Source organism: Gasterosteus aculeatus, chromosome 16, assembly GCF_964276395.1.
Source record: "Gasterosteus aculeatus chromosome 16, fGasAcu3.hap1.1, whole genome shotgun sequence".
Classification (NCBI taxonomy): Eukaryota; Metazoa; Chordata; class Actinopteri; order Perciformes; family Gasterosteidae; genus Gasterosteus; species Gasterosteus aculeatus.
In genome coordinates this window covers 10,081,614-10,106,049 of record NC_135704.1, presented here as the reverse complement: position 1 = coordinate 10,106,049, position 24,436 = coordinate 10,081,614, and the positions used below count along the sequence as shown (strand labels likewise).

At 42.7% G+C, this 24,436-nt stretch overlaps 1 protein-coding gene across 8 annotated transcripts in view; it reads right to left on the bottom strand.

Annotated features, from left to right (window-relative positions):
- The window catches only part of LOC120834010 (dedicator of cytokinesis protein 9), a 58,883-nt gene that overhangs the window by 11,045 nt on the left and 23,402 nt on the right, over nt 1-24,436 (bottom strand). For 5 of the 8 annotated variants that reach the window (XM_040201733.2, XM_040201737.2, XM_040201726.2 and 2 more), the window contains exons 2-33: nt 23,080-23,196; nt 18,868-18,957; nt 16,828-16,910; nt 15,241-15,310; nt 13,443-13,538; nt 13,115-13,249; nt 11,090-11,264; nt 9,960-10,012; nt 9,360-9,434; nt 9,119-9,259; nt 8,189-8,401; nt 7,650-7,772; nt 7,299-7,381; nt 6,498-6,620; nt 6,206-6,285; nt 5,927-6,114; nt 5,704-5,769; nt 5,530-5,622; nt 5,317-5,440; nt 5,108-5,226; nt 4,801-4,887; nt 4,621-4,710; nt 3,520-3,635; nt 3,199-3,268; nt 2,990-3,115; nt 2,823-2,894; nt 2,324-2,470; nt 2,157-2,240; nt 1,914-2,025; nt 710-888; nt 488-604; nt 57-168 (exon numbers count right to left, since the gene is read on the bottom strand). In XM_040201733.2, the coding sequence (XP_040057667.2) occupies nt 57-168; nt 488-604; nt 710-888; nt 1,914-2,025; nt 2,157-2,240; nt 2,324-2,470; nt 2,823-2,894; nt 2,990-3,115; nt 3,199-3,268; nt 3,520-3,635; nt 4,621-4,710; nt 4,801-4,887; nt 5,108-5,226; nt 5,317-5,440; nt 5,530-5,622; nt 5,704-5,769; nt 5,927-6,114; nt 6,206-6,285; nt 6,498-6,620; nt 7,299-7,381; nt 7,650-7,772; nt 8,189-8,401; nt 9,119-9,259; nt 9,360-9,434; nt 9,960-10,012; nt 11,090-11,264; nt 13,115-13,249; nt 13,443-13,538; nt 15,241-15,310; nt 16,828-16,910; nt 18,868-18,957; nt 23,080-23,196 (3,559 nt within the window). Of the gene's footprint in view, nt 1-56; nt 169-487; nt 605-709; nt 889-1,730; nt 1,779-1,913; nt 2,026-2,156; nt 2,241-2,323; nt 2,471-2,822; nt 2,895-2,989; nt 3,116-3,198; nt 3,269-3,519; nt 3,636-4,620; nt 4,711-4,800; nt 4,888-5,107; nt 5,227-5,316; nt 5,441-5,529; nt 5,623-5,703; nt 5,770-5,926; nt 6,115-6,205; nt 6,286-6,497; nt 6,621-7,298; nt 7,382-7,649; nt 7,773-8,188; nt 8,402-9,118; nt 9,260-9,359; nt 9,435-9,959; nt 10,013-11,089; nt 11,265-13,114; nt 13,250-13,442; nt 13,539-15,240; nt 15,311-16,827; nt 16,911-18,867; nt 18,958-23,079; nt 23,197-24,436 lie in introns of all 8 variants that reach the window. The other 3 variants (XM_078090417.1, XM_040201724.2, XM_078090418.1) reach the window with 1 other exon arrangement.

Below are 24,436 nucleotides of genomic sequence, written 5' to 3'. Positions count from 1 at the left end.
CAGCAAAAAAATGTCATATGTGTTTTTAAGTTCCCAATAATCGTCCGTCCACTCACACGTGCCGGAGATGACTCCGAACACATCTTTGTGCAAGCTGGTGTCCAGAAAGGTGCTGGATCGGGGGGGTGTCATCAGAGCGTTGGAAAGCAGCAAATCTTCTCTTCCATTCTGAGGAAAAACAACAGTATGATGGACACAGACCCACATACTATACAGGGCATGTAGGTAAGGAGAAGTGATTTCGTATGGCCCCATGTGAATCAAAATAGGACATGAACAAGTTAATAATAATCTGAGGCTGCTGCAGCTCGCGTTTTGTTCACTTTTTATGTCATTGCTGTTCTTCCTTCTCTTTGGGCATTAATATCTGTTGGGATTAGCTGTCACAAGGTAGTATTGCGTGATGCTTTTATGTATTTCTTTGATTTATCTTGTGATTTAAGGGTAGATGAAATGTTAAAAAGAAGCCACTAGGTGGCACCCTTACATTGTTGGAGTGGTTGACGGTGAATGGGGAGACTTCCTTCACGTTCAGCCTGTTGACGTTCTCTTGGAGGAGACCAAACAAGGGAAAGTACAGGGTGGCCAACCTGGCCTGCTGGCTCTAAAAACACATAAATCATCTCACCAGAGTCTCTCAAGGACACAAACGTCTTGGACCGAATTGATGTGGAAATGAAAGAGCGGGAGGCAAGAGGACGCTGCTTACTTTGGAGGTGTAGCGTTCATCAAACGTGTGCTTGATAATCAGGTTCTTCAGCACATGGATGGCTATCTGACGGATCTCCCTGAACTCCTGCAGAGCTGCACTGACCTCCCTGAGCAGCAGTCCAACCAGGAAGTGGTTCTTGCAGAAGTCATCCGTCAGGGAATAATCCATCTGGAGATCTGAGTGGAGGAAGAGGCGGATGGAAAAATTAGGATTGGCTGACGTGAATGGAGATGGAGTGACAAACAATTAGAGTATGTTGCTAATTTATATTATTCAACAAATAAATCAATAACAAGAACACAGGACAGCTTGGACAGAATACAGATTGTTAACACCACTTAACTGTGGTAATCTCCTTCACTGACAATGAATTATGTTTTACTCCAATTAGAAAACCTTGGCATTTGTGTTTTTTGTTGTTTATGATTTGTGCAGATTCAGACTGTGTAACTGAGCAGCTGCTCCACAACTGTCAACAGTGATCATTAAAAAGACAAACAAGATTAAGATCAAGGATTAAGCTTTCAGGATTACCGTGACAAAAAAAGTTTATTAATTGGAGTGAGAGAAATCTGGTAAATTTAAATACTTAAAACAACTTTTCACAGATGGTTCCAAGCATGGAAAAGCAACAACAAACTTTCATACAAGCATAATAAGCATCCGATTCTTTAGCATTGACAGTAAATAATGTGTCTTTTGAAGTCATAGTCACAAATCCCAAACCACTTCAAAACGTACCTTCACACAAAATCACCCATATCTGCACAAAAAGCCAATCTCAACTTTTAAAACACACATCGCCACAAACCACAAACAGTACAATCTGTTTGTAGAGCGACTTGAAACAGATGGATATAGAATCATGCAACATCAATCAGGATGCGGCAAAACGGGAATTTAGGTGATTGACTTAAGGATTTGGAGCAAATTTCTTTCCCGCTCATGTTCATGGTTGATTGATTATATCATTGTCTGCCCTTGAGACGGCATGCAAGCAGTGCACCCCTGAACCTACCGACAAGAGCATCACACGGCTCCACCGCATCATTTGGAGATAATAAAGCTAATTGAGGAACACAAAAAGGAAAAAAAGTGCTTTCTGTGGAGTCCAAAAAAAGTGCTATATCAACAGAAAACCTATTCACAGTACAATCAGGCTCGGTACTCGATGGAGAGGTGAGTCTGATAATCGTCTTACCTTGAAACCTCAATATTCTTCCCTTCCCAAATGGCATGGGCAGGTTTAAGGGGACGTAGTGCTCGTGGTAGCACACGACACGCAGGAACTCAAACCTGAACTCAAACAGCGTCTGGATGAAGAAATGACAAAAATCACAAATCAGCAGCATAATTATATAATACTCAAAACCCCCCTTGTCAAAAACACATTTGTAGCACAGCCTAATGTGTAGTAAATGCTTTTTGTGACTGTTTCATGTACCTTTGGGTCTCCAGGCATGAAACAGTTGATGTAGTTGTTGATCTGCTTGAACACGAAGCCTCTGTCCATCAGGTTCAAACAGCGCTACAGAAGAAAATAAGACTTCAGTACATCCTTGAAAACACACGGTGCTCTCAAACACCATGACAGTAACAGTGGCTGCTGACCTTGATGAAGACTGCCAGACTATGGTTGGCATTCCTGGCGGCGTCTAGGTTGTCTTTATATTTCTGAGTGATGTGTGGCATCATCATGTTGACCAGCGTCTCCACGGTGTGATGGAAGGAAGCTGAGAAGCGCTGATTCCTGGACAGCTGTAGGACACAGCGGGCACTTTGTTACTGAATAATACAACCCAATTTAAAAGAGTCCGTAACGTTCTTTATTTTTTTTATCATGAAAGAAAAATGTGCTTCCACTGTGACCTCCTCAGTACGCCAGCAGAGGTTAAACACAGGGATGTGGTTGTTTATGGGGTACAAACAAATGCAGCCAATTAAACTGCAGAGCAGAGCAGGCCAGACTGTGGATACGTCCTACTTGGACCGCGGCACTGCGGCTGTCCACAAGACCTGGCATGTCGTAACCGCAGTGAAGAGTGTAAGCTGTTAAAAAGCAGCAGCCACGGCTGAGTCAGACACATACAGTACGATGCGGCGGACTTACCTTCACTTTGCAGCTCTCGATCAAGTACTGAGCCATGGACTTGACTAAGGCTTCAAAGAAATACCACGAGTACTGCAGGGCAGACAAACATCAATCAGAGAACAATAAAGAGGAGATTCACAGCAGTTTAAATCATACACGGTGTGATGCTTTAGAAACCGTATCACCTTGAGGAGCTTGTTACTCGTGAGGAAGTCTGTGGAAGGCTTCAAGATAGCAGTCATGGCTTTGGCCAGCTCCTCGTGCACTAATCGGGTCGGTGATGATGTCTGTGGCTCAGACTTGAACACAAACTGTGCCGGACACATGCAGACAGCTATGAGTGCAGGTACAAAAGATAGATGTTGAGTCGTTTTATGTGGCTAGGGAATTCTACCTTCACATATGATCTCAGGTAGTGCTCCAACCCCTCCTCGTGGCACTGGGCAACTATGTGAATCATGACTCTAAGGAGACAGTGGAAATAAAGCATGTTGGAAGGGGCCATTTTTTTTTTTAAAACCTGCACATTTTCAGTCACTAGTAATTAATGCCCTTTATAAGGACAAATATGCCAAATAATCATTTTCACTGTAAATAATAAAAATACTACATGTTCTCTTTTAAACTCGAATGCTGAAGTCTATTTCAAATATTAATTCACATAACATCATTTGAATATAAAGTTAAAAACAGGGATCGTCCGGGGGACACTTGCCTGGTGACGTTGACTGCCACTTCCTCTTGGGTGGCACTGGTTAGCACCCTAAACAGCTGATTCAGGGTGGTGGGCAGGAACTTGATCATCACATGGCTCTCCATCGCATGCAGACTCTGAGGGTAAAATATCACAGACATCTCAAACGTATGCATGCATCAATCACTGCAGAGTTTGGGTACTGGTGCATGTCGCCCCGTACAGGAAACTAACACAAGCACTGCCAAGTAATCGGGCGAGCTGCCAGTCAACATGGCTGACCTGCTGTTTGACCCTCTGGCTATTGTTCGGGTGCACTGCTGTGTTTACATTAGAGCCCGAGAGATGCATTGGACCATTGTCAATGTCTGCCTGGGAAAGAGTGACCTGAGAACCCCGAGAACTGGATTACGAGAGTTTAAAGAAAAAAAAGTGGAAAAAGAATGAAGCCAACACGGGGGTTGACATTTGACAGATTTACTGGTATCTGCCTAATCGCCTCAAAGTAAGGAACAACTAAATCCCGTATGAATGGAAATCAAAAGAGCTTTTCACAAATTGTCCAGAAGAATGCACTGTTGGAAAGCTGCAGCACAAAGGCCAACATTAAGCCCAACAGTTAATCCCATGCCTGGGATTCAGCTCAATCCCAGTGGGACTGTCTGCTGTTCCACAGTGAGTATAAAGCTACTGTGCAGTTGAAAAGTTTCTAAACATGTCTGACGTTTCTCTTCAGGTCCCAAAATGAGAATCCTTTTCAGATCCATCCATGCATCCTTGAAGAGCATGTGCTCTCACTTACACAATATGCGAAGGCCGAAATATAGACTGCGTGTCAGCGCTGTATATTGTGGTTTAAATATGACTCAGTATTTTTTTATTTTCTCTCAGGCATGTACGTACTGCCATTGCTAGCCAATTACATGTGTCTACACATTTTTGCTGAAAAAATAAATATAAAAAAACTGGAAATGGAAACTGAAAATGAAGGAAAAAAATGAATGTTTTATTTTAATTGAATTTAATCGAAAAACTAAAAACAAAAAACGTTTTGTAATATAAATTGGAAAGTATAAGTGAGTATCTGCGCTGAATTCCATGATTTTGTCGTCAGTGTTTTACCTTCAGGAATTTAACAAGTTGTCCTCCAGACACCTGCGGTGTAGCTGCGATGCTTTGACAGTGATGAAAGAAATTGTGCAAATGTTGATCCTATGAGAAACACAAAGAAAACCACAAACGCTGTTTTTAATGAGACCACAGCACTCAATCAGATTAAGAAAAGTTAAAACAGAAACAAACCTGAGTGTAGACAGTAGAAACAAGGTGAGTGGACACCTTAAATAAAGGCTTGCCTCCATCCACCCATTTGACCTCAGGGCCCGAATGCTGCAATACATGGAAAAAGCAATAACAATTCTCAATAATTCAGTGAATATCCTGCAGGATACTCAAGTCATTATGTGTGTAAATATGCTCTTTTGTTGCATACTATCATTTAAAGGTGGGTTGTGGCTTTGGCTTTACATTTATTCAAATTTCTATTCAAAACAGCACTTTGCACTGGATTCAAGCCATCGCCACTTAACAAGGGGAGGATGAAATCTACCTTGCTGGCCGCCTCCTGGCAGTTGAGGTATCCAGCGGGCAGGTTGGCAGCCACAGCGATCTGACTCTCGTTCATGGTCACCCGGCCATCTTTCAGCAGGGGGAGCCATGCGTAACCCACTAAGGGCCGAGAAGGAAGCAGAGCTAGTCAGCTAGGAGCCGGATGCAATAATATACAAAGTACATACACACATAATATATATGTGTCACCTTGAGTGTCAACCAGGTCTCTCTTTTTTGTGCTGGCCTTGCTGTTGCTCTCACAGCTGACGTGGTGGAAGGTGAAAAGCAGATGGTGCTTCTCGTGGAGTTGGGTCGGCAGCTCGATCTTGAACTGTGAATAAGGTCACAGATTATCGCACACTCGTCGAGTGTCTTGGCTCACCATATCTGTCTGAAGACATTCTAGGCGGCGTGTCTTACCTCGTCGTAGAATTCGGGGTTCTGCTGGTGGTGCAATACTGCAGCGAAGGCGTTTTTGGTGAACAGCGGTCCTCCAGGTCGGCCATAGATGCGCTGTGGAATGAGGGCAATGCTTAGTGGGTTTGAGGGGCCTTCCTTTGGGCAAGCACTTGCAGGAAAGATTTGTGAGTTTACCTTGAGTGAGACTGCCTCTTCCTCATCGGAGTCCTTGAACTCAACGCAGACGGCTATGTTTCTAGCCTGAGGACACAAGTGGAAAAATGAGCATGAGAAAGCAACATGAGAAACATGCCGTAGTTTTAAGTCACAGTAAAGTGATTTTAACAAGTCAATATCATTCCTCCTCCTTTGTCAGTCAACCTGCAAAGTAACACTAGCCAAGAAAAGTTGGAGATACCTTTGCGAATGACTTTTGGCTGTCGTATTTCAAGTGCTTGGGGTAGACATAGAGGTGATTGTTGAAGATGGTGAAAGGCTGAGAACATTTGGCTATGCAGGGCACAAACTCCTCCACCTCAAAGAAGATGCTGGTCTTCTCACTGACTTCAAACTGCTTCACGGGAATGTAGGAGGAGGTAACGCAATCTATATGCAGAAGCAGGGGGAGGGAGAGCAAATAAACACTCTGATCTCAGCAGCTTTCATCGCTCACTCGGAGCAAGTTCAGAGGCCTTACTTGTCAAGTCGGGGGCTACATTGTCAATGGTAACGTCAAGGTTTCCTAGGATTACAGGCAGCTTGGCCATCTTCTCTGGCCTGGGGAAAAGAGAAATACATTCCAGTCAAGCCTTTGCGGTCATCTAGAAAAGGTATACACCAACTAAACACATTCATTTTCAAAAACTAACCAGCATTTTACAAAATACAACCTACAGGATCATTTTTTTTTGCTAATTTGCCTTTCCAGAATATCAGTAAAGCTACTCGGACAACGTATAGTACGGCGCATTCACGGAAGCGTTACTGACTTTCTGAAATCTGCGAGTAGTTTGAGCACATCGTCATTGGAAAGCTTGTTGTTGTCCTGTCTGTACAGAGGCGAGAAACGAGCACCTTTGTCCAGCGTCCCTGAAGCATCTTTAAACAAAGACCTGCCAGAAGCAGAAGAAGAGTCAGGAACATTTTCTATCATCCTGAACGCACCTGTATAAAGTGTTCAAATGAGCTGAAGAACTTGGATGATAATGTTTCATTTGATATAGGAAATAATATCTACATTCCAGCGCTGCCACTCAGAAACATTTCTTTGATTGATTAATCTATTTATTCTTTTATTATAAATTCGAAAAAGTCAGGTTTCATTTACAAAATATTCTGCTGATAAAAATGAAAATCTTTACATTTGAGAAGCAAGGACCCGCTTTATTTCACCTCAATAGAAGCAGATAAATTGATAATCCAAATGTTAAACAATTAAGATCATTCTATTAGCAATAAGTCTCCAAATTTTAACCGAACTAACTACTTTTTCTGCTTATAAGCACAAAATGATGAATGCTGACTAATGAATGGAGATCCAGAAGCATAATAGAAACATTTAAAAGAAGATTGAAAAGGATAATATAAATTATAATTTCTAAACGAAAAAAATGCATTGATTATTTATACTCCATCCGAGTATAGTTCTGTATTTAATTATGATGTGGTTTAACTTTGTATCATTTTTATCTCACTATTGTTCTGTACTGAAACACCGCTGGTTTGTATCCATGGGCTGAGGTGCTGGTGTGAAGAATTTACACTACGAATGTGAACTATTTAAAGAGTACCTTGCTGCCCAGGCGAAAGGCATCCTGTACTGTCCCAACCGGCAACATGCCAGCTTGGCGTTTTTCAGGACCTTCTGTGCCACCTGGTGTAAAACGGGAACACGGTGTGAGTTGAGCTTCATCGCTCTGACACAGCGACTGGTCTCAGCCGCGCAGCACTGTAACGTATTCCACCACACAGTGCCTTCGGGGGGCACACGCGCATTCGTGCAGCCAAAGTCAATGCTTGTGTTGAGCAACCGGTCGGCACTTAAAAACAAGGATGATTATCTGCGTATAATGCGGAATAATGTGAAGGAATCTGCTCAGTCCGGAGACGCTGCCAGAGGTTCATTGGGGGGGGGTCAGTACCTTGGTGGAGTCTGAACTCTTCATGTAGGGCTCGGCACAGTGGTTGATTCCCCCCTGGAGCACCTTCTCTATGCGAGCCACCAGGAAGATATCTGGGTGGGGGCACGTTACGGAGAACACCCCCTGCGGAGAAGATGACCATGTTAGAATTTCCCCATTGATCAATGTATGTATTTAACATCTGAATATAAAACAAGATACACGTTTAAGTGGGGGAACGCGGACATTCGTATCGCCCTCAGCCTGTATTATAATGACTTTGCTGATCCCTTGACTTTTTCTGTAAGTGAATCATCAGGTCTGTGTAAATACCCAAAGGACTATTTCCCCTCAAAACATTCTAACCAACCTCAGCTTTACTGTGTGTAGCGTTGCTAAAAAATCAGCCTACCAGCTAAACATCAGCATGTTTGCATCACTGTATGCATGCAATTGCATTCAGCTCAAAGAGCAGCTGTAAACAGTGCAGCCTCACAGAGACACCGTGACGCGTGACCTTAGCCTGAGTTGTTTTCTCACTTTTTTTGTATTTTCTTTACCTGTCTTGGATACTGCATGGATGCCTCTGGCACTCCATGGACCAATCGGGGCCCCTCTGGGTGGGTGTCCCCTCCCCCGTTCATATACTGAGTGGTGTTACTGGGCAGCATGCCCCTTACAGACAGGTGGTTTAGGTCCACGTGGAAGTCAGAGGAGATCTTCTTGCCGTTCTGGATGTCGAACAGCGACAGCGTGACATAAAACGGCTCCACCTGGAGGAGGAAAAGTACCGTAACAATTCTGTGCCGGACGGATTTGCGTTTTGCCGACCAGTCCGCATGATTTAAAGAAACCAAATGGTTTTTAACAATAGGTAATTACTACATTACAAATATTTTTGGCACAGTGGTAATGTACAAGTCCACTTAAATGGGCGCTTCAGCACTTCACCACTTTACCGCCTTACTCATCTATCATAAATCATTCATAACACTACGGGAAATGTGCACGACGTGATATGGTATCAGTCAAAAGTTTGGACACATGTTCTCACTCAATTCAAGGAGAAAGTGTGTCCAGACTTTTGACCGGTACTGTATATTTCAACGTTTACACTAAAACAAGCAGACTTAAAACATATCTCACACATCAAGACGACGAGGTCATCTGAAGCCAGGGATGTACCAGAAGAGAGAGCTGGTCGAACGCCATTCAAAGTATCTGTCTATGTGTCTAGTCAGAGTCTGTGCGGAGCCCTGTTGACCGAGTCTTTAATAGACCGTTTCTGTTCTGAGGGACAGCAGGACATCAGGCTCCATTATACAGATTACTCTCCATTACTGAGCCTACAGCCTGGTTGCTGTGCCAACAGAAGTCGTTCAGCAGCTCCGGCTGCTCTAAAAAAAACCATTTCCTCCGTTTTCAGTCAGCTGGATAATGATATTTCAGTTATTTAGGGCGTGTTGGGTCCAGAAAAAGATCATTCTTACGTTTGTGGTGGGCCCCTCCTCGTTCTCGGCTACACAGCTTTGCAAGTTGAACGAGAGGTCATTGCAGTTCACCAGCACACGCTTGCCAAACTTCTCCTCAAACTGCTTCACATCCGGCTCTATCCCGGAGAAATCCAGTTTCTGAAGAGCCGTGCAATGGAAATGATTAGATTTCATTTTAAAAGTTTAATTGTGACGACATGGAAATAAGTGAACAAAGATGAGCTTTACATTTAATTACCTGTGTGTCAGAATCCAGCGTGAACAGCTTCAATCTCGTCTCGTTCCTCATCCTAGACTCGATGTCTCTAGCGCTCTGAGAAGAGGAGAAAGGTATTTCCTAAACTCAAACCACAAACTGTCTGGAGCATGAGGAACGTTGCCAGTTCATTTCAGCGCAGCACACTGTAACCTGTCGAGTTGTTTCCCAGTTCACTGATAAAACCAGCTTCCATGCACACATGGCTTTGTTACTGCGTGTCGCTCGTCAATGTAACAGCACGACAAGCAGGAAAAAGACTAAGTGTAAGTCGGTAAATCATTTAAAAAAAAAAAAAACAGTATTTGATACAGTGTCATTTTGGAAAGGAAAGAAAAAAGAGCTTTTTCTACAACTGCATATTTTGTGTTGTTGTGTTGAATATTCTTCATCTAATTTACAGTGTTGATTTTTTTTAGGATAAAATAATACTGAGAAGCTTTAATTAATCACACGACAAGAGGTTTGTGTTTGATGTGCGATCTACTAACACAAATGGCTGACAAATTGGGTGTGAAACATGAACAGAGATTTAATGTTGCACCGAATGTACGAGCACCCGGCCGAGACAGTCGGACCCACCTGAAAGCTGTCCATGCTGCCCGAGGAACTGTCTGACTTTCCAAGATCCTCATCTAGAGGGAAATAAAAGGAACCATTGGATAAGGCCGAGGACAGTTGAGCACAGACCAAACCTTTGTTAAACAGCCATAATCTCTTACTCACATGTCAAAGTTCAGTAAACAGTCATTTGAACCGTAAAGGAATCAGTGGGATTGAAATGAAGATACAGCAGGTCTCAATGGCTTATTTGTTGTAATAATAAAATGTTTGTTTACTCTCATGCACAGCGCGGTTAATAGAAGCTGAGGAGTTAGTGTGGCTCAGTGGAGCATTTTGTGCAGAGGCATTCAAACTCCTTCCTCCTTGGCTAAGCCTCCTCTGAGACAGGAGGTGAGTATTAAGAGCCTGGGTGGTCTGTTAGCACGTCAATATGCGCCTGGGAGAAGGGTGTGAATGATCCTCGGGTACGTACAGTATCCCGGAGCAAATGCACTGATGATGATGATGAGGGGATTTAGTGGATCTTCATGCGCGGCTGATAGTTATTGATATAATAACATATTTGTGCTGAGTTAAAAAAATAGCACAGTGGTGGCTTCTATAATCAACTGGAAAAAATGGTTTATACAATTTTGAGGAGTGAAAGAAATTACTTTCATTTAGAATTATTCTTTGGAGAATTTTCTGGATTTGTTGTTTAAATATAAGGGAAAAATGTCAGTCACAATTTCCAGATTTGTAATAATACAAAACAAATATTGATATTGCAGCACTTTTATCAGCTGCACGTTCCCTCAATTGGTTAATTAGTTTGTCGCCCTAATCGATGATCAATGACTAGGTAGGTGACTTAACCAATATCCTTTCAAATGAAAATCACTAAGAAGCTGAAACTGAACAATTTCTCCTAAAAAGTCAAATCAAAAAATGTATTGATTATGAAAATAGTTGAACATTTATTTACTGTTAATTAACTTAATTAACTTTCTCATCATGAACTCTGATAATATTTTGACTAACACAAAATGAAACTTTACTTTATACACATAAATGTATATATATATTTTATACATTTATACACAACCCCTCCCCCCCCCCGCACACACACACACACACACACACACACACACGCACACACACACACACACCGTCATGAATGTCTCCATTCCTCTTCTCCTGCATGGCGACCTCAAAGCTGCTGTGCAAGATCTTGTTGAGTGTGTTGATCCAATCCTCCATCTCTCCTTCGCTGTCGGAGGCCAACAGGTAGGTGCTCTTATCCTGCATCTTCAACTCAAAGGCAAACCGCCGAACCTTGTTGTTCTGCAGCCACGGAGAGAAGAAAAGGAGGGAAGGAAAATGCATGTATGACATACAAGACCCAAAGAAAAATATCAACCGGGCTTTTTGTTATCGGAACGAGGCGAGTTTCATGATTGCCAAGGGTGTTGGTATCTGATATTGAATAATTCATTAAACAGGTTTTTTTTTTTTTTTTTCACATTCTAAAATCAAATATCCAACTGTGGACATGGCAGCGCTGGAGAAGCTGGACCCCGACCCTTTCATCCTGCTATCCAAAGCTAACATCTAACAACTGCCTGTTCATCAGAAAGCGGTCAATTCTTAGATTTATGATATTTATCACTTTATTTATTGTAGTCCGAGCCTGCAAAAACATAAAATAACAATATTAAGCTAAAAAGGACACTCTGTAGCTCTAAAGATCTACAAAATGTGAATCACTGTTTTGGAAAGAGATGGGCGGCTAAACACAGATTTAATTTAACTTTCACAGAAAGCAAACTGGACAATGTGAGTCAGGGAGGAACAGATGTGCCAGGACCACAGCAGAGACCTTTCTGTTGTGAAACGAAGCTGCCGAGTAAATCAACAGAAAAACTGCAGGATCTGCAGGGTTGAACTATGACCTTGATGATGTCACTACACAATCTGGGCTTTTCTTCATCACAGCCCATTCAGAGCCTTTAACAGCAGATCCAGCTACTGATTGTCCATGACATAGCGTTATAGTAAAATATTCAAGCAGTATTTCTCCTGTTAAAGAAGGAAGTCCTCTCATTATTGTCAGAAGTCAGTGGACTGTTATGCGGCGGTTATCGTCGTAGCCGCCCTGTGATGTTGAAACAGCAGAGTGGGAGTGATAGGGAGGGAGAAAAGAAACTTGAGTCTTGATAAACAGACTTAATCATCTGATAGGTAGGGAGGACTGTTCCCTGTCTAAGGCTAAACACATCCTCTGGGAAATGAGTGGGAAAAACAGGCAAAATCACTAAGATATTGTTAACGCCTTTATTCTTGTGTAGAAAAGAGTCAAATATCGACATAAACCGTTACCATTACTAAACTATCGGGTCGGCGGATCGCCTTATTAACATGTGGCTTTTGAACATATGGTGGCATCTTAACAAAGCGCAGGAGAAGCTTCCGGCTCAGGGTGATCCACGCGCTATTATAGCTGCAAAGTTAATCTGCAGTTCCACTCAGAGACGGTTCTGCTGGAGGAGTCCAAGTCACATTACCATTGGGACTTCAACAGAGCAGAAAACTCATTAACGGTGTCTGATATACAAGAGGCTGTGCTGAATGACTGCAGAAGGTTAATGGTTTATTGATTAAAGCCCTTGCCCTGAAAATCAGTGTACAACCAACTGAGTCACAATATATTTGGTGGGAATCTACTAAATTATAGGATAATATTTTATTATAGATTATTATTATTTAGAGCCTTGTTCCCACACGCCGATGCACGTACGTGGAATTGATCGTGAGGCCGATGGAAAGTGCGGGAAAGTGAGACCTCAGCACGTACTTTGTTTCTCAAGCTGAGAGTCAGCAGTAAAGCAGCAGGGAGCTCAGGTTTCAGGGAAATGATGGAACTGATGATGGAACATACTTTTCATCAGCAGCAGCCCATTGAAGCTCACATTTGACTCTGCATAATGGATAGTATGTTTACTGGTAAAATGAATGTGAAAAGCAAGTAGATATATATAGTCCTACTGTAGTTGCCCGTAAATGGCATTTTAATTTCCACAAGGGACCGGCCACGGGATATCCCTTTTGGCAAAGCAGGCGATGGTTTATTCAGGGTCACTGGAGTAAAACGGCCAGATGCTTTCGTGCCAGAGATACTTTCTTTTAGTGCGTACCTGAACCACACCCATACAGGAGTCCAGGAAAATGGTTCCTTTGGGTTCTTTGGAGATCTTCTCATCCTTGTAAAAGTTTAAATTATGCGAGCCATCCCCAAGCTGAGTCAGATGGAAATATCTCCTCTTGAAGGACTGAAAACAAAAATGAATAACTTTTGATTATTGAGAAACAAAATGCACTGTTTTGGTTATAACAATTTAAAGTCCTTTACACCTTATGCATGGAACAGTATACAAACAGTAATAAGACGCCGGTCTGGTACACAACTAGTACGCAATATATTTACAATAATGGTTTCAGTTGTCAATGTCCCCATTTTCTCACCCTCATGGTGACACTGATGGCGCTGTTTATGTTGCCTTTATACAGCCAGCCATGTTTGGAAATCCCGCCTTTCTGGGATCCCAGGGAGGTGGCATCCTGCAAGAGACACAAGATGGGACAGTTTAGTAATTAACACATTGCAATCATGTAATCCATCATTGGTTTTTATAATACTGTTGACCATATCTGTAAGATCTCCACAAATGTACCATTGGAGCGAATTTAAAAAAGAGCTACAATACTTAAATTAGGGCAAATCGTGATCTGCCAAACAAGATCAATTGTTTCCAATAAATTGTCATAATTAGTTGACGTAGTGAGAAAACACATGTCTAAATACCAGACATGACAAGATGGGGGATTTGGTTCAAAGAAGAATGGGACTTTAATTGGATATGCAGGGAGTGAGTCTCCATATCTTTTTTTCATATCGCAGATGCTTTTAACACACCCTTTGCCAAAGCCTTATTGAGCTGAAGAAGCTTTGATGTTGTGGTTTGACACAGAGCAGAACGCGATGCAGGTCCGTCTCCTCCCAAACAAGCAAGCAGAGGAACATTAAACAAACTATGACTGTTAAACTAAATAAATATCTCCCTGCTCACAGCAGATTCATGAAACGAGGACCACTATCATCTCCCACTCATTAAAGTAAAGCATGAGATCACACACGAGCAAAAAGCTTCCACGCTCTCACCGCCATGGAGATCTGTAACAATAAACAATTTAGTAAAAGCAAGAAGAAGAAACCTCTATAGTCCTACAGGGAGGAGCTGTAGCCTCGACAGTTTTACGCATTGAGCGAATGGCCTTTCAAGATGTCCAGCACCACGTCTCCTTCCATCTCAAGAGGGCAGTAATTAGGATATGTTAAACGTGTCTTATGCTCTGAAGAGCATCTGGAAAGGTTCAGTGCCTTTATTCTCTTCGATGTCTACCGTCGGCAAAAAAAAATCCCACCTTCATTCTTTCTGAACTACTACATTTCAGAGAGAACATCTTGGAACTACTAAACTCAGGGAAACCAAATCTCACAACCAAAGTTGCATTTAGCCCAAAACACACAATCATAAATAAGAGATGATGAGTTCAGAGGCTTTTCTTCCATCTGCACAAACAACCTCCCAGTTAGACAAAGTCCCATTCTGTCAGGGGTGAAGCTGAGCAGGACAGACGAAGACCCTTGAAGACCTGCCAATGCTTTCCTCAGTCACGGCTAAGATGAAGGGAAAAGAAACCTTTCGTAGTGTTGATTTCTGAGAACCTAAATGCTCATAACTGCTTAGTTTTTCTAATGCCGAAGCACATTTTGTAGGCTATAGGAAGCACAGTTGGACATGTGACGTGAGGCGAGTAGCCCGGGAGCATCGTCATACATCTTCTGAGGGATCGTGACCCTACAGAATGTTAGACAACATCTCAGCCACAGCTCTGTTCTCCTAAGGCTCAAATAAGCTTTTCCAAAGACAACAAACGCTCCTTTAATCTGTGCAAAACACCACACGCCCACTCGTCTTAAAGGAATTAAAGGAGGAGGAAAAGATTGTTCATGGAGAAAAAAAAGTCTAATTACCCTTAATTCTTCCATTATATGCAGCTATTGGACACAAAAATACTCTTTATCTTCAACAGCCATAATGACAACCGGAAAGGCAAAACCGATGACTGGAATAACACATTACATTGAGCGACACGCAGGCCTTTTTCTAGGCCAGGATTCTAGTAAGCCGTGATCCCGAGTAACACATGAAGTCTAAAACATTGAAAATCACATACTTGGAGCTGTTGATTGACTCACCTCATCTTTATCGACATCCTCATCCACTTCAAAAACATGGACAGCCAGTTTATCAGGCCGGGACACTTTGCTGTAAGATAATAAACTCTCATCAATTGTTGAACATATAGCATGCGTAAAGGTGACTGTACACTGGTAATGAACAGGTAAACCGAACGGACTCTCAGGTAACGAAAACAAAGGCTATTTTCAGGCAACTACACATTAAAGATTTTTTTTTTTTCAATATTATATTCCATTTCTGCTAATCGATCCCCAATCAATTCTTCACGCATTCAAATTACATCGGAGCACGCATTCGGCCTTTCAGGATATTCACGGCTCCTTGTGTTTTGCTTTAATTTCCGTTCCCTCTGAAAATCTCTCTGGCACATGTGGTCTAAAGGCAAGGCAAGTTTATTTGTATTGCGCGTTTTATACACAAGGCAGACTCAAAGTGCTTCACATCATAACATTTCATACAATAAAGTGAAATAAAATGCAGGAATTAAAAGACAATTAAAAACAGCAAATAAAATTATAAATTAAAATCTTATTTAAATTGTTTAATTAAAGGCAGAGGTTAAAAGTGCAATGTAGGTAAAATTTAGCAGAAGGCGAAGCTGAAACATAAAAGTTTTCAGTCTTGTTTTAAACGTGGTCAGAGTTGGGGCAAGTCTTAAATCTTCAGGAAGTTTATTCCAGCTGTTTGTTGCGTAGTCACTAAATGATGCTTTCCCATGATTTGTATTTACTCTGGGAATCACTAACAGATTGGTGTTAGAAGATCTTAGTGATCTTGAAGGCTTATGTGGTGGAAGCATATCAGTGATATACTTTGGCCCTAAACCATGTAGTGATTTATATGTGAGCAGTAGGATTTTGAAATTAATTCTCTGACATACTGGGAGCCAATGTAAGGATTTAAGAATTGGTGTAATGTGCTCACATTTTTTGGTCTTTGTTAGAACTCTAGCAGCAGCATTCTGAAGTGGTGTGACTTTTACGTATGTTTTTATTTTTATTTTCCTTGAACGAGTCACCGGATCGCGGCGAAAGCGTATGTCCAAGAGTGTTGAAAAGAAGCACTTGAGTGTTCACGGCGCACGTCGCCTGCTGGTAAATAACAACGTGGCAGACGTAAGAATCACCTCATCCAGTACTGTCGTAACATTCCGGGACAGAACATTTGGGAAGCAGTGACAGAATGAAGATCACAAGATCATTGGCAACTCGGGATCTAACATGTTGGTCGTAAGATAGCTAGATATCCTTCAAAGAGGAGACAGCGCGTGATGACACACCCTGCACAATGGAGGGGGGCTTCCCACTAAGGCGGGAATTACTGAAAAGGAAACACTCTTTGGTTGCAGGGAAATAATTAACAGCATTTCCTTAAAAGCAGGAAACCAAAATGGGGACAGTTTGTCTAGGTCAAAAACACAAATAAATGTGTGTGACTGTGTGTGTCTTTCAGGTTAAAACCTCTGGCGTCTCTTTGCAGTCGCTGTTCTTACTCGCCCATCATACCAATGTCTTGGCGCACTAACACATAACCTCTGTTTATACACCGGGGTGGTGCTGAGGTTTTTTTCGCTGAAGACTTACTTCGGAAGTTGTCGAAAGTCTCCAGAATAGTCCTCATACTTGTAGTTGACGACGTGCCAGTCAGATGTGTAGGTCTTAATGCACTAAAACGACAATAAAAACACATAACAGATCAATGCAACAAACTGTACTGTGTGTGTCAACAACATAAAACACAAAGTACAGTGGTACTTCATGGATGTCTCACGGTGGCAGAATGCGTCAAAGGTTGTGTACTTTTTAAACTATAACAACTACGGTTTGTTTCACAGATGTTTTGCTGCAGTGACCCTGCAGCTGGAGCTGATTCCACGCGTTGCACTCGCCCGATCATACGGTCGCCTTTAAGAGAGCACGGCGCTGACGGCGTCAGTACGACAGTGGACTGTCTTTGAAAAATAAGAATCATCGTGCATCAGAGCCGGAGAGATCTTCTCTTTGATTTTGACGCATTCCTCTTTCTTGTCAAAACCTGCATTGGCTACAGTGTGACTAAATCAGAGATCCGGGTGTGTTGTGCTCGAGGCATCTAGCGTAGTGGCGCTCAGTCATCTGGGAAGCTCAGTTTCCTTCTTCATTACCGAACTTGTAGTCATCAGCCCAAACTGATACACAAGCATGTGAACCTACCCACAAGATTAAATACCTTAATTGTCAATGCATAAAATAAAGTGGCTTACAATCTTAAAAGTATGGTCAGTGTTCCTAAACCACAATCTGGGAGGGTTTCTTTATCAGCCTCTACTTGCAAAGGAGACATCTGTTCATTGTTAGTCAGTGAGAGGAGCAGCTCACTGGTATCTATTCTGCAGACCTACGTGCCGTTTTACAAGAACTGCTCCGACTGGGAGATGAAATGAAACCCGATCAGGAGAGTGATCGGAAACAGGGAGGCTCCTGCTGGGTTGATCCCCACAGCTGTCCTGGTGATGTCACACAACACTAGACCAGGAGTTCTAATTTATGACTTCAGACAAGGCTCCTAAACACTGAAGGTTTAAAGAAGGCAGTAGATGGACAACATTTGATTTCCCGTTCCACTGCCTTTAAATCACTAAACATGTCTTTTTCTGCCGTTTGACAGCAGGATATGCAAAAGACTAAGGACAGAAAGTCGCACTGTAAAACAAAAACTGACAATAACGTCAGTTTAATAAACTTGCAGATTGTAGAAATGAATTGCACTTCATCATTCCTACAGGCTTTGGCACTAATAATATTACCACGGAAATAAAGCAGAAATAGTCCAGTTCTCTCCAGCAATTATCTGTAATGAGTCTGGACACCACGTACGCGTCGTTGTTACTTCAAATTATATGAATGTAATCGAAATAAAGAGGTTTCCTGATCAGCTGTGATGCACAGGGAGGCTTGCTTCAACTATTAGGCCACACAGTCAGTAATGACTCACATTAGTGTCAATATTATGTGCCCTGCGTCCCAACCACATCCTAACCCCGTGGACCCGATGTACCACAGTACAGTTGTTCATTTGTACATCACTTGTAGTTCTTAAACCCTTTGTTTGCATTACTTCTAACCTGCACAATGTGGGTGTCATGATGATAAAGACAACACTGACCTGACATTACCTGCAGATTTCAACTATCAAGCGAATGAATGTCGCCAATAGTATGTTACCACAATGTCCCTTTAAATTTACACTTAGGTTAAATACATTTTTATTTAGTTTACTAGCAACATTTTAGAATCGTGGACTTGATGATATGTAGTGCTTTTGTTGCTGTGTCACACCAATGTTCAGGAGATTATGCTCGTCGCTGCTACGTTAATATTGTCAGGGGGTACGAGTTCAACACAACTATGCTTCATCAGGCCTGTGCTGGTTCGGTTTGACTCACATCGGTCAAGTATCCAGATGTTAAAATGTTGCTAAATCTTGAATGGAATAGATGAAATCACTTTCCCATCTGAGCTCTCCCATACAGAAATTGCTAGTGTGAAATAACCAAAACTAACAGACATTTTAGCAGGACCCCTTTTGCTAAATCTAAGAAGTTGATTAATATAATGTGTTTCCGGGGCTTTTAATCATCTTACCTCTTGGACAAACAGACTCTGGGCCTCCCTCTCTGCACCTTCAGGCACTGTAGGGTACAGAGTTCTCCCTTGCCGCCTCAAAGTTGAAATCTGCGAAAACAAAGCAACGGCTCATTTAACGCCGACCAACGGAGCGAGGAAGCGGCAACAAACACTTGTGAGAGTGAAACAAACAAAATGTGAAAGACATCTCTCAAACGGGACACCTAGTATTACGGTTTGTGGCCTCAGCTGGACACGGTTTCTCCCGGTGCTCTTTTTTTCGTTTAAGTGAGGCCTGATGTGCTTCTCGGGGGTGGGGGTCAAAGGAGGGAGGCAGCGCTCTCCTCCGCACTGTTGAGCTCCGGGAATCGTAGACACACCCTGAATCTGGCTCTCTGCCACCGCTGAGCAGTCAGCATCTCGCCGCCTTCCGGTGCCTCGTTTTAAGCCCGCCGATAGTGACCAACAGGTTGACTGTGCTCCGTGGCCAGAACGACGGGTTTTACAGCAGGACAAGAAGGCCGAGTGAAAGCAGAGTGAAAGCCGCGCTTCGGCTGGACGTGTCGACAGCCGCACAAGCTGCTCTGCCATCTCTTCATCCGACACTCTTATACACAACCGACCGAGAAGTCCTTTGGAGCTACATTGTGGAAGCTTAGAGCTCTTTTTAGAAATGCCCGTGGTAAAATACAACTTTAGTGGAACAACATCATCAACGGGGGGACTTAAAAATAAAGTGCCTTTGACCACAAATCCCTGCGAGGAAGAGTGATGAATACAACTACTAAGTGGAGCAGTTCAGCTGACCGACAAGTAAATTGTGGCTGTGCACAAGTCAAATGTTTGTCAGCTGTTATTTCTATGAGTATATGGACACAGACAAAACCTTTATTGTATTTTCCAAGACTTTTTTATTGAAATGAGAACCGCTTTGAGCAAAAATATGTCCCATGTATGTTGAATATCAGTTTTTACCACAGAGCCAATCGAGTGAAACCAACAAATATTCTATTGTTACAGATTCCCAAAAGTTGAGGGTTAACTGTGTCTCTAATTTTCTCTGTTCTTACCATTGTAAATAAATACTGGGAGGTTTTGGACTGTACTGGTTTGTATTCATTGTTTACTGACATTTCACAGGCCAAATAATCCATTAATTAATCAAGAAATAATACGATTAATCCATAAGGACCTGTTTAAGAAGTGGCATCTTTCTCCTTTGAATGACCATGTACTCGACTGATAGGTGGTGTCAACCACGACAAATTCCACACGTCTCCCCTTCCTCCCTGTTTGCCGGGTTTCCTGCGGGGCAGATGATAATCTTTACAACACAAGCAGTAGAAATAAACAGGCCTGGAGGTGAGAGGGAGCCAGGAAGTGGGAAACAGGAAGCATTTAATTGCACGACACGTAGCCAGAATGAACCATGAGATTTTCTGGTGAAAAAGGCCATAGATTAGCACTGCATGAGCGTCATCACCGTCTTAGAAGTGACTGCAGCGTGAATACCAAATTAAAACTGATATTAATGAACGGCTGTGGCTCAATTTTCTTATTGTCAACAAATCCCATAAAAAGATCAACAAGGTTTTGCAGTTCATGACGTCAACAGACATCCAATGTTGTCCTAAAATTCTCAAACACATTAATGAGAAATCTTGTTGACATTTTACTTCGTTTCTATTGAGACATGCTGTAAATACTCATCTGCTCATGAAATCAATGGCTGTAGTAGTTCCCAACTAACCCTCTTTTTGCCTTCAGATTCAGTAGTGAGTGCCCAGGTCCTTTTTGGGAAAATGATTTAGCCTTTTCCCCTATGCATTTAAGTTAAACATCTGACTTTATTGGGTTAAGATGATATAATTTGCCTATAAGCAATAAACTAAGTATTGCTGGAATTAGTTTTCAAAACCCAAAACAAGTAGTATCGTACAAATTTGTACGATACAAAATTTAAAAAAAGCCTCAGCACAGCTCCAAACACAGCAATGGCCGAGCCAACACTTTATCCTTAAAGGTACTGAATTTGTCTCCACTGCAAACAATGGCAACAGTGGTGACAGAGTTGATGTAGTAGTGTGTACCTGAGGGGGAACTCGAGGGTGCTACGCCAGATGTGCAACCTCCATTCAGCCATGCTGATCGTGCTTTACTAAAACTAAACCATATATTGCTGGTAACGACTTTTAAAAATGCACATCCTGAAGAAGCTGGTACCACTGAGAGCCCAAGTAACGCGTTCGGTTGGAGTGTGGTCATTGGATTTGTTAAAGATAACAAATTACCGAACATTGCCAGCCTTGTGCTTTACTGATATGGAAACTGTTAAGCAAAAGAAAAACAACAATATCCTGATCCGCTGGCCGTACGGTGGGGAAGGGCCCAGAACTCAGGCAAGGAAGGGCCCCCTCCTTGTAATCCTTGACAAATTTCTCCAGAAACCTTGCAGAGTGAGCACAGAAAGACCTGCACATAACTGGATTATACCAACAGCTTCCAGATCAAAACCAGATGGCAATGATATAAACATTGGCTCACGAAGAAAAGAACATACACATTACTCTTGATGAGTATTATTAGACTTGATACCAAGCACTGTCTGCCTGCTATTGAGTACACCGGCTTCGCACTCTTTCACTAGAGGCGCCAAAAGTTGAAAAGGCCTCGACAATGAAGCCATTAAATCCTCGCTGGAGTCAGTGGAGGTAGGAACAGATGTTCGCTTCAGTCACCGTGCCTGTGGTGTTTCCCCCCCCCCCCCGGGTCAGAATCACCTGTCGGCCCCTGACAGCGTCCCGTTTGTGTGAGAAGCTGCTACGTTACGTCCATAGCAGCAGCGTGAGACAGGGGAAGACAAAGCAAAGGTTGTCCCACTGTCACGGAGCAGACAGCTGCCAGGCGTCTTTACACTGCAACCAGCAGCCTCCAGTACCCCAACTGAAAAAGATTCTTCCCCCCAAATACACTCAGCTCTACGTTACATTAATTAATTTAATTTAACCTGCCTCACAGGTGACCTCAGTAGTGCATTTATTAATCTCCACAGGGAATACTCAGGTGTTACAGAAGCACAAGGACTGAAATAAGTTGGATTCATCGTGAGGTGAAAACAAAGAGAAGATAACAATGATAAGAGGTGTTTACAACAGAAGTAATATGACAACAGGAGTAGAAATATGACACAGTTTTAAGCGTCAGAACAATGTATATTGTGATTTAATTAATAATTAATAGTTAATAATACCACTAATGATAATGATATTCTGGAGTATATTAGTGCAATAGTAAGTGCAATGTTACCGTTGTGTAAAGAACATTTTTGTATTCTTTGAAGAAGCAGATGCAACATTCTTAAAAAGAAAGTGTTATAATGTGCCTCAATTAAAATAGTATATAGTTGATTTTTAACAACATCTCTTATTGAGTCGAGATCACCAGAACATCCTCCTTCATCTTTACTACTACTTTGCCTTCTGTGGCCACTAAACTCCAACAACAAAAGACTGCAAAATTTCCAGTGTCAGGGTCGGATTTGAGGATATGCTGCACATTTCATTGCTGCTAAGAACATCTTTCAATGAAGTCTCATTCCCAGAAGTACGAGCACCGGGCCAGATTTCCATTTTAGATTTTCCATCCCCACTGCGGAAAAGGGGAGGCTGCGTACGTCCTGCACAATGTGGCTGGAGATAACACTCGTTCTGTCACAACATCAGAGACAGAAAGAGCCAATTAAACAGATGGCCCACGACCTCTCTCTCTCTCTCTCTCTCCCCCTCTCTCTCCCTCTGCAGCATGGGAGGATGTAAACAAAAACAACCCCCTGTGAATGACCCCTCCCTGCACGCACAGCAGCAGCCACACCTTGGTCAAAGAACGAGGCCGCTAATGGAGCACAAATACAACAAAGGAGAAACGCGCAAGTGGGCGGTTAAATATCACATCTTGGACAGATAACAACAGTGAACTAGTTATTATTGTGTAGTGGATTTATTTTCACCAAAAGTGAAAACCCAAGTGGCAACATGAGCACTCTCAATGGAAGTTACAGCTTTGAGCATGACAATGTTATTAACACTTCTGAAGCTCCACTTCTGCAGCGCTAAGTTCACATCGCTTCCAGATTTTAAAAAAAGCTTGAATCACAAAGGCATTTACTACAGGAAGGCCTTTGCAGCAGGTCTTCGAGTGTGGGTGTGACCCGCGTGCACGTGTGACTTTCACCTCAAAGTCCTCCAGGGGGAACTGCAGCATGTCTCTGAGGACATCGCTGAGGATCTGCGTCTTCCTCTGCACCAGCACATTTTCATAGTCCAGCGGCTCGATCACCTTCGGCTTGACCTGGGGAACACAGCGGAGGCATAAATGTATGTTTTTGTCTGTGCGTTTTACACCTTTATTTACAAGATCTGTGGGAGAAATTACAGGGAAAAAGGAAGCAAAAAAGATGGTTAACAACATCCAAAAGGACCCCCTGGGGGTTTGCCGACCCGGCTGACCTCCATGTGGTTAGATGCACAGAAGGTGGGTGGAAGGTGAGTAGAGGCACAGGGAGGTTACTGGTACCCTGGTTGCGGTGATTTTGTTAAAGATTCAACATTTAAAAGTGACCGGTATGTTCATATAAAACTACAGCGAGGAAATTAAATTAAATTAGGCATTTTCAGTCCATATAATGACTTCGCTCCACATGATGCAGTCTGAGAGCAGCATCTAATGTGCTTAACCCTTTGTCTTAAATGTCTTAAATATTGTGTATGATAGTCAGATGTTCTGTCAGATTGAGCAGCAAGTCAGAAAACTTTATGTATATTCTTCCAAGGAAAATCCAGCAAACGAGTGGTCTAGCGGTGAACCGGAGCAGAGACGGAGCTGTGCATGGACAGGAGCTGTCACGCTGGGATTTACCAACAAGTTCTACCTGCTGAACACACTGCGATAAGTCAATCAGGGCTCCATCCGCCCAGAGAAAATGCATTCGCCTCAGCAGTGGGAAAGACTCGTTTAGCTTTTCCCTCTGTGAGAGACAACATGTCTGACATTTATTCCAATGAAACAAGGAAACAATTACACTCCGACCCTCTTCACTCGACACGATACCACATCGTAAAACAAGCATTCCCTCATGGATGAGGATCCCCGATCCCTTCTGCTATCAGGTGATTTAGTGGCACTGCCTTACGATGTGAAGTGATCCGGACATCTTGCAGGCAGCAGTACGGCACAGTGCTGAGGGAACAGTGACACAACACCAGATCTCAGTGCTGAGTGACGCCCGGCCCACATGTTGCCTTCACATCTGGGACTGATAATGCTAGCATGACCTCAGAGGGAGAGCCATGGATGTTGACCTCCTTAAACACATGTTGCTAGCAACCATGTTGATAACAGAGCACAGCTCAGCTGACACGGAGGACCGCGGGGGGCAGGACCTTGCATCAAGGACAAGGAGGGGAAGGCAGACCAGAGGGAGACGGTCTCCACCATGTCTGCCAGCCGAAGAAGGCTTTGACATTATCAGACAACAGGTTATTTGAAGCTTTGTCTGGACCTAACACAAACGTAGTTACAATGAAATACC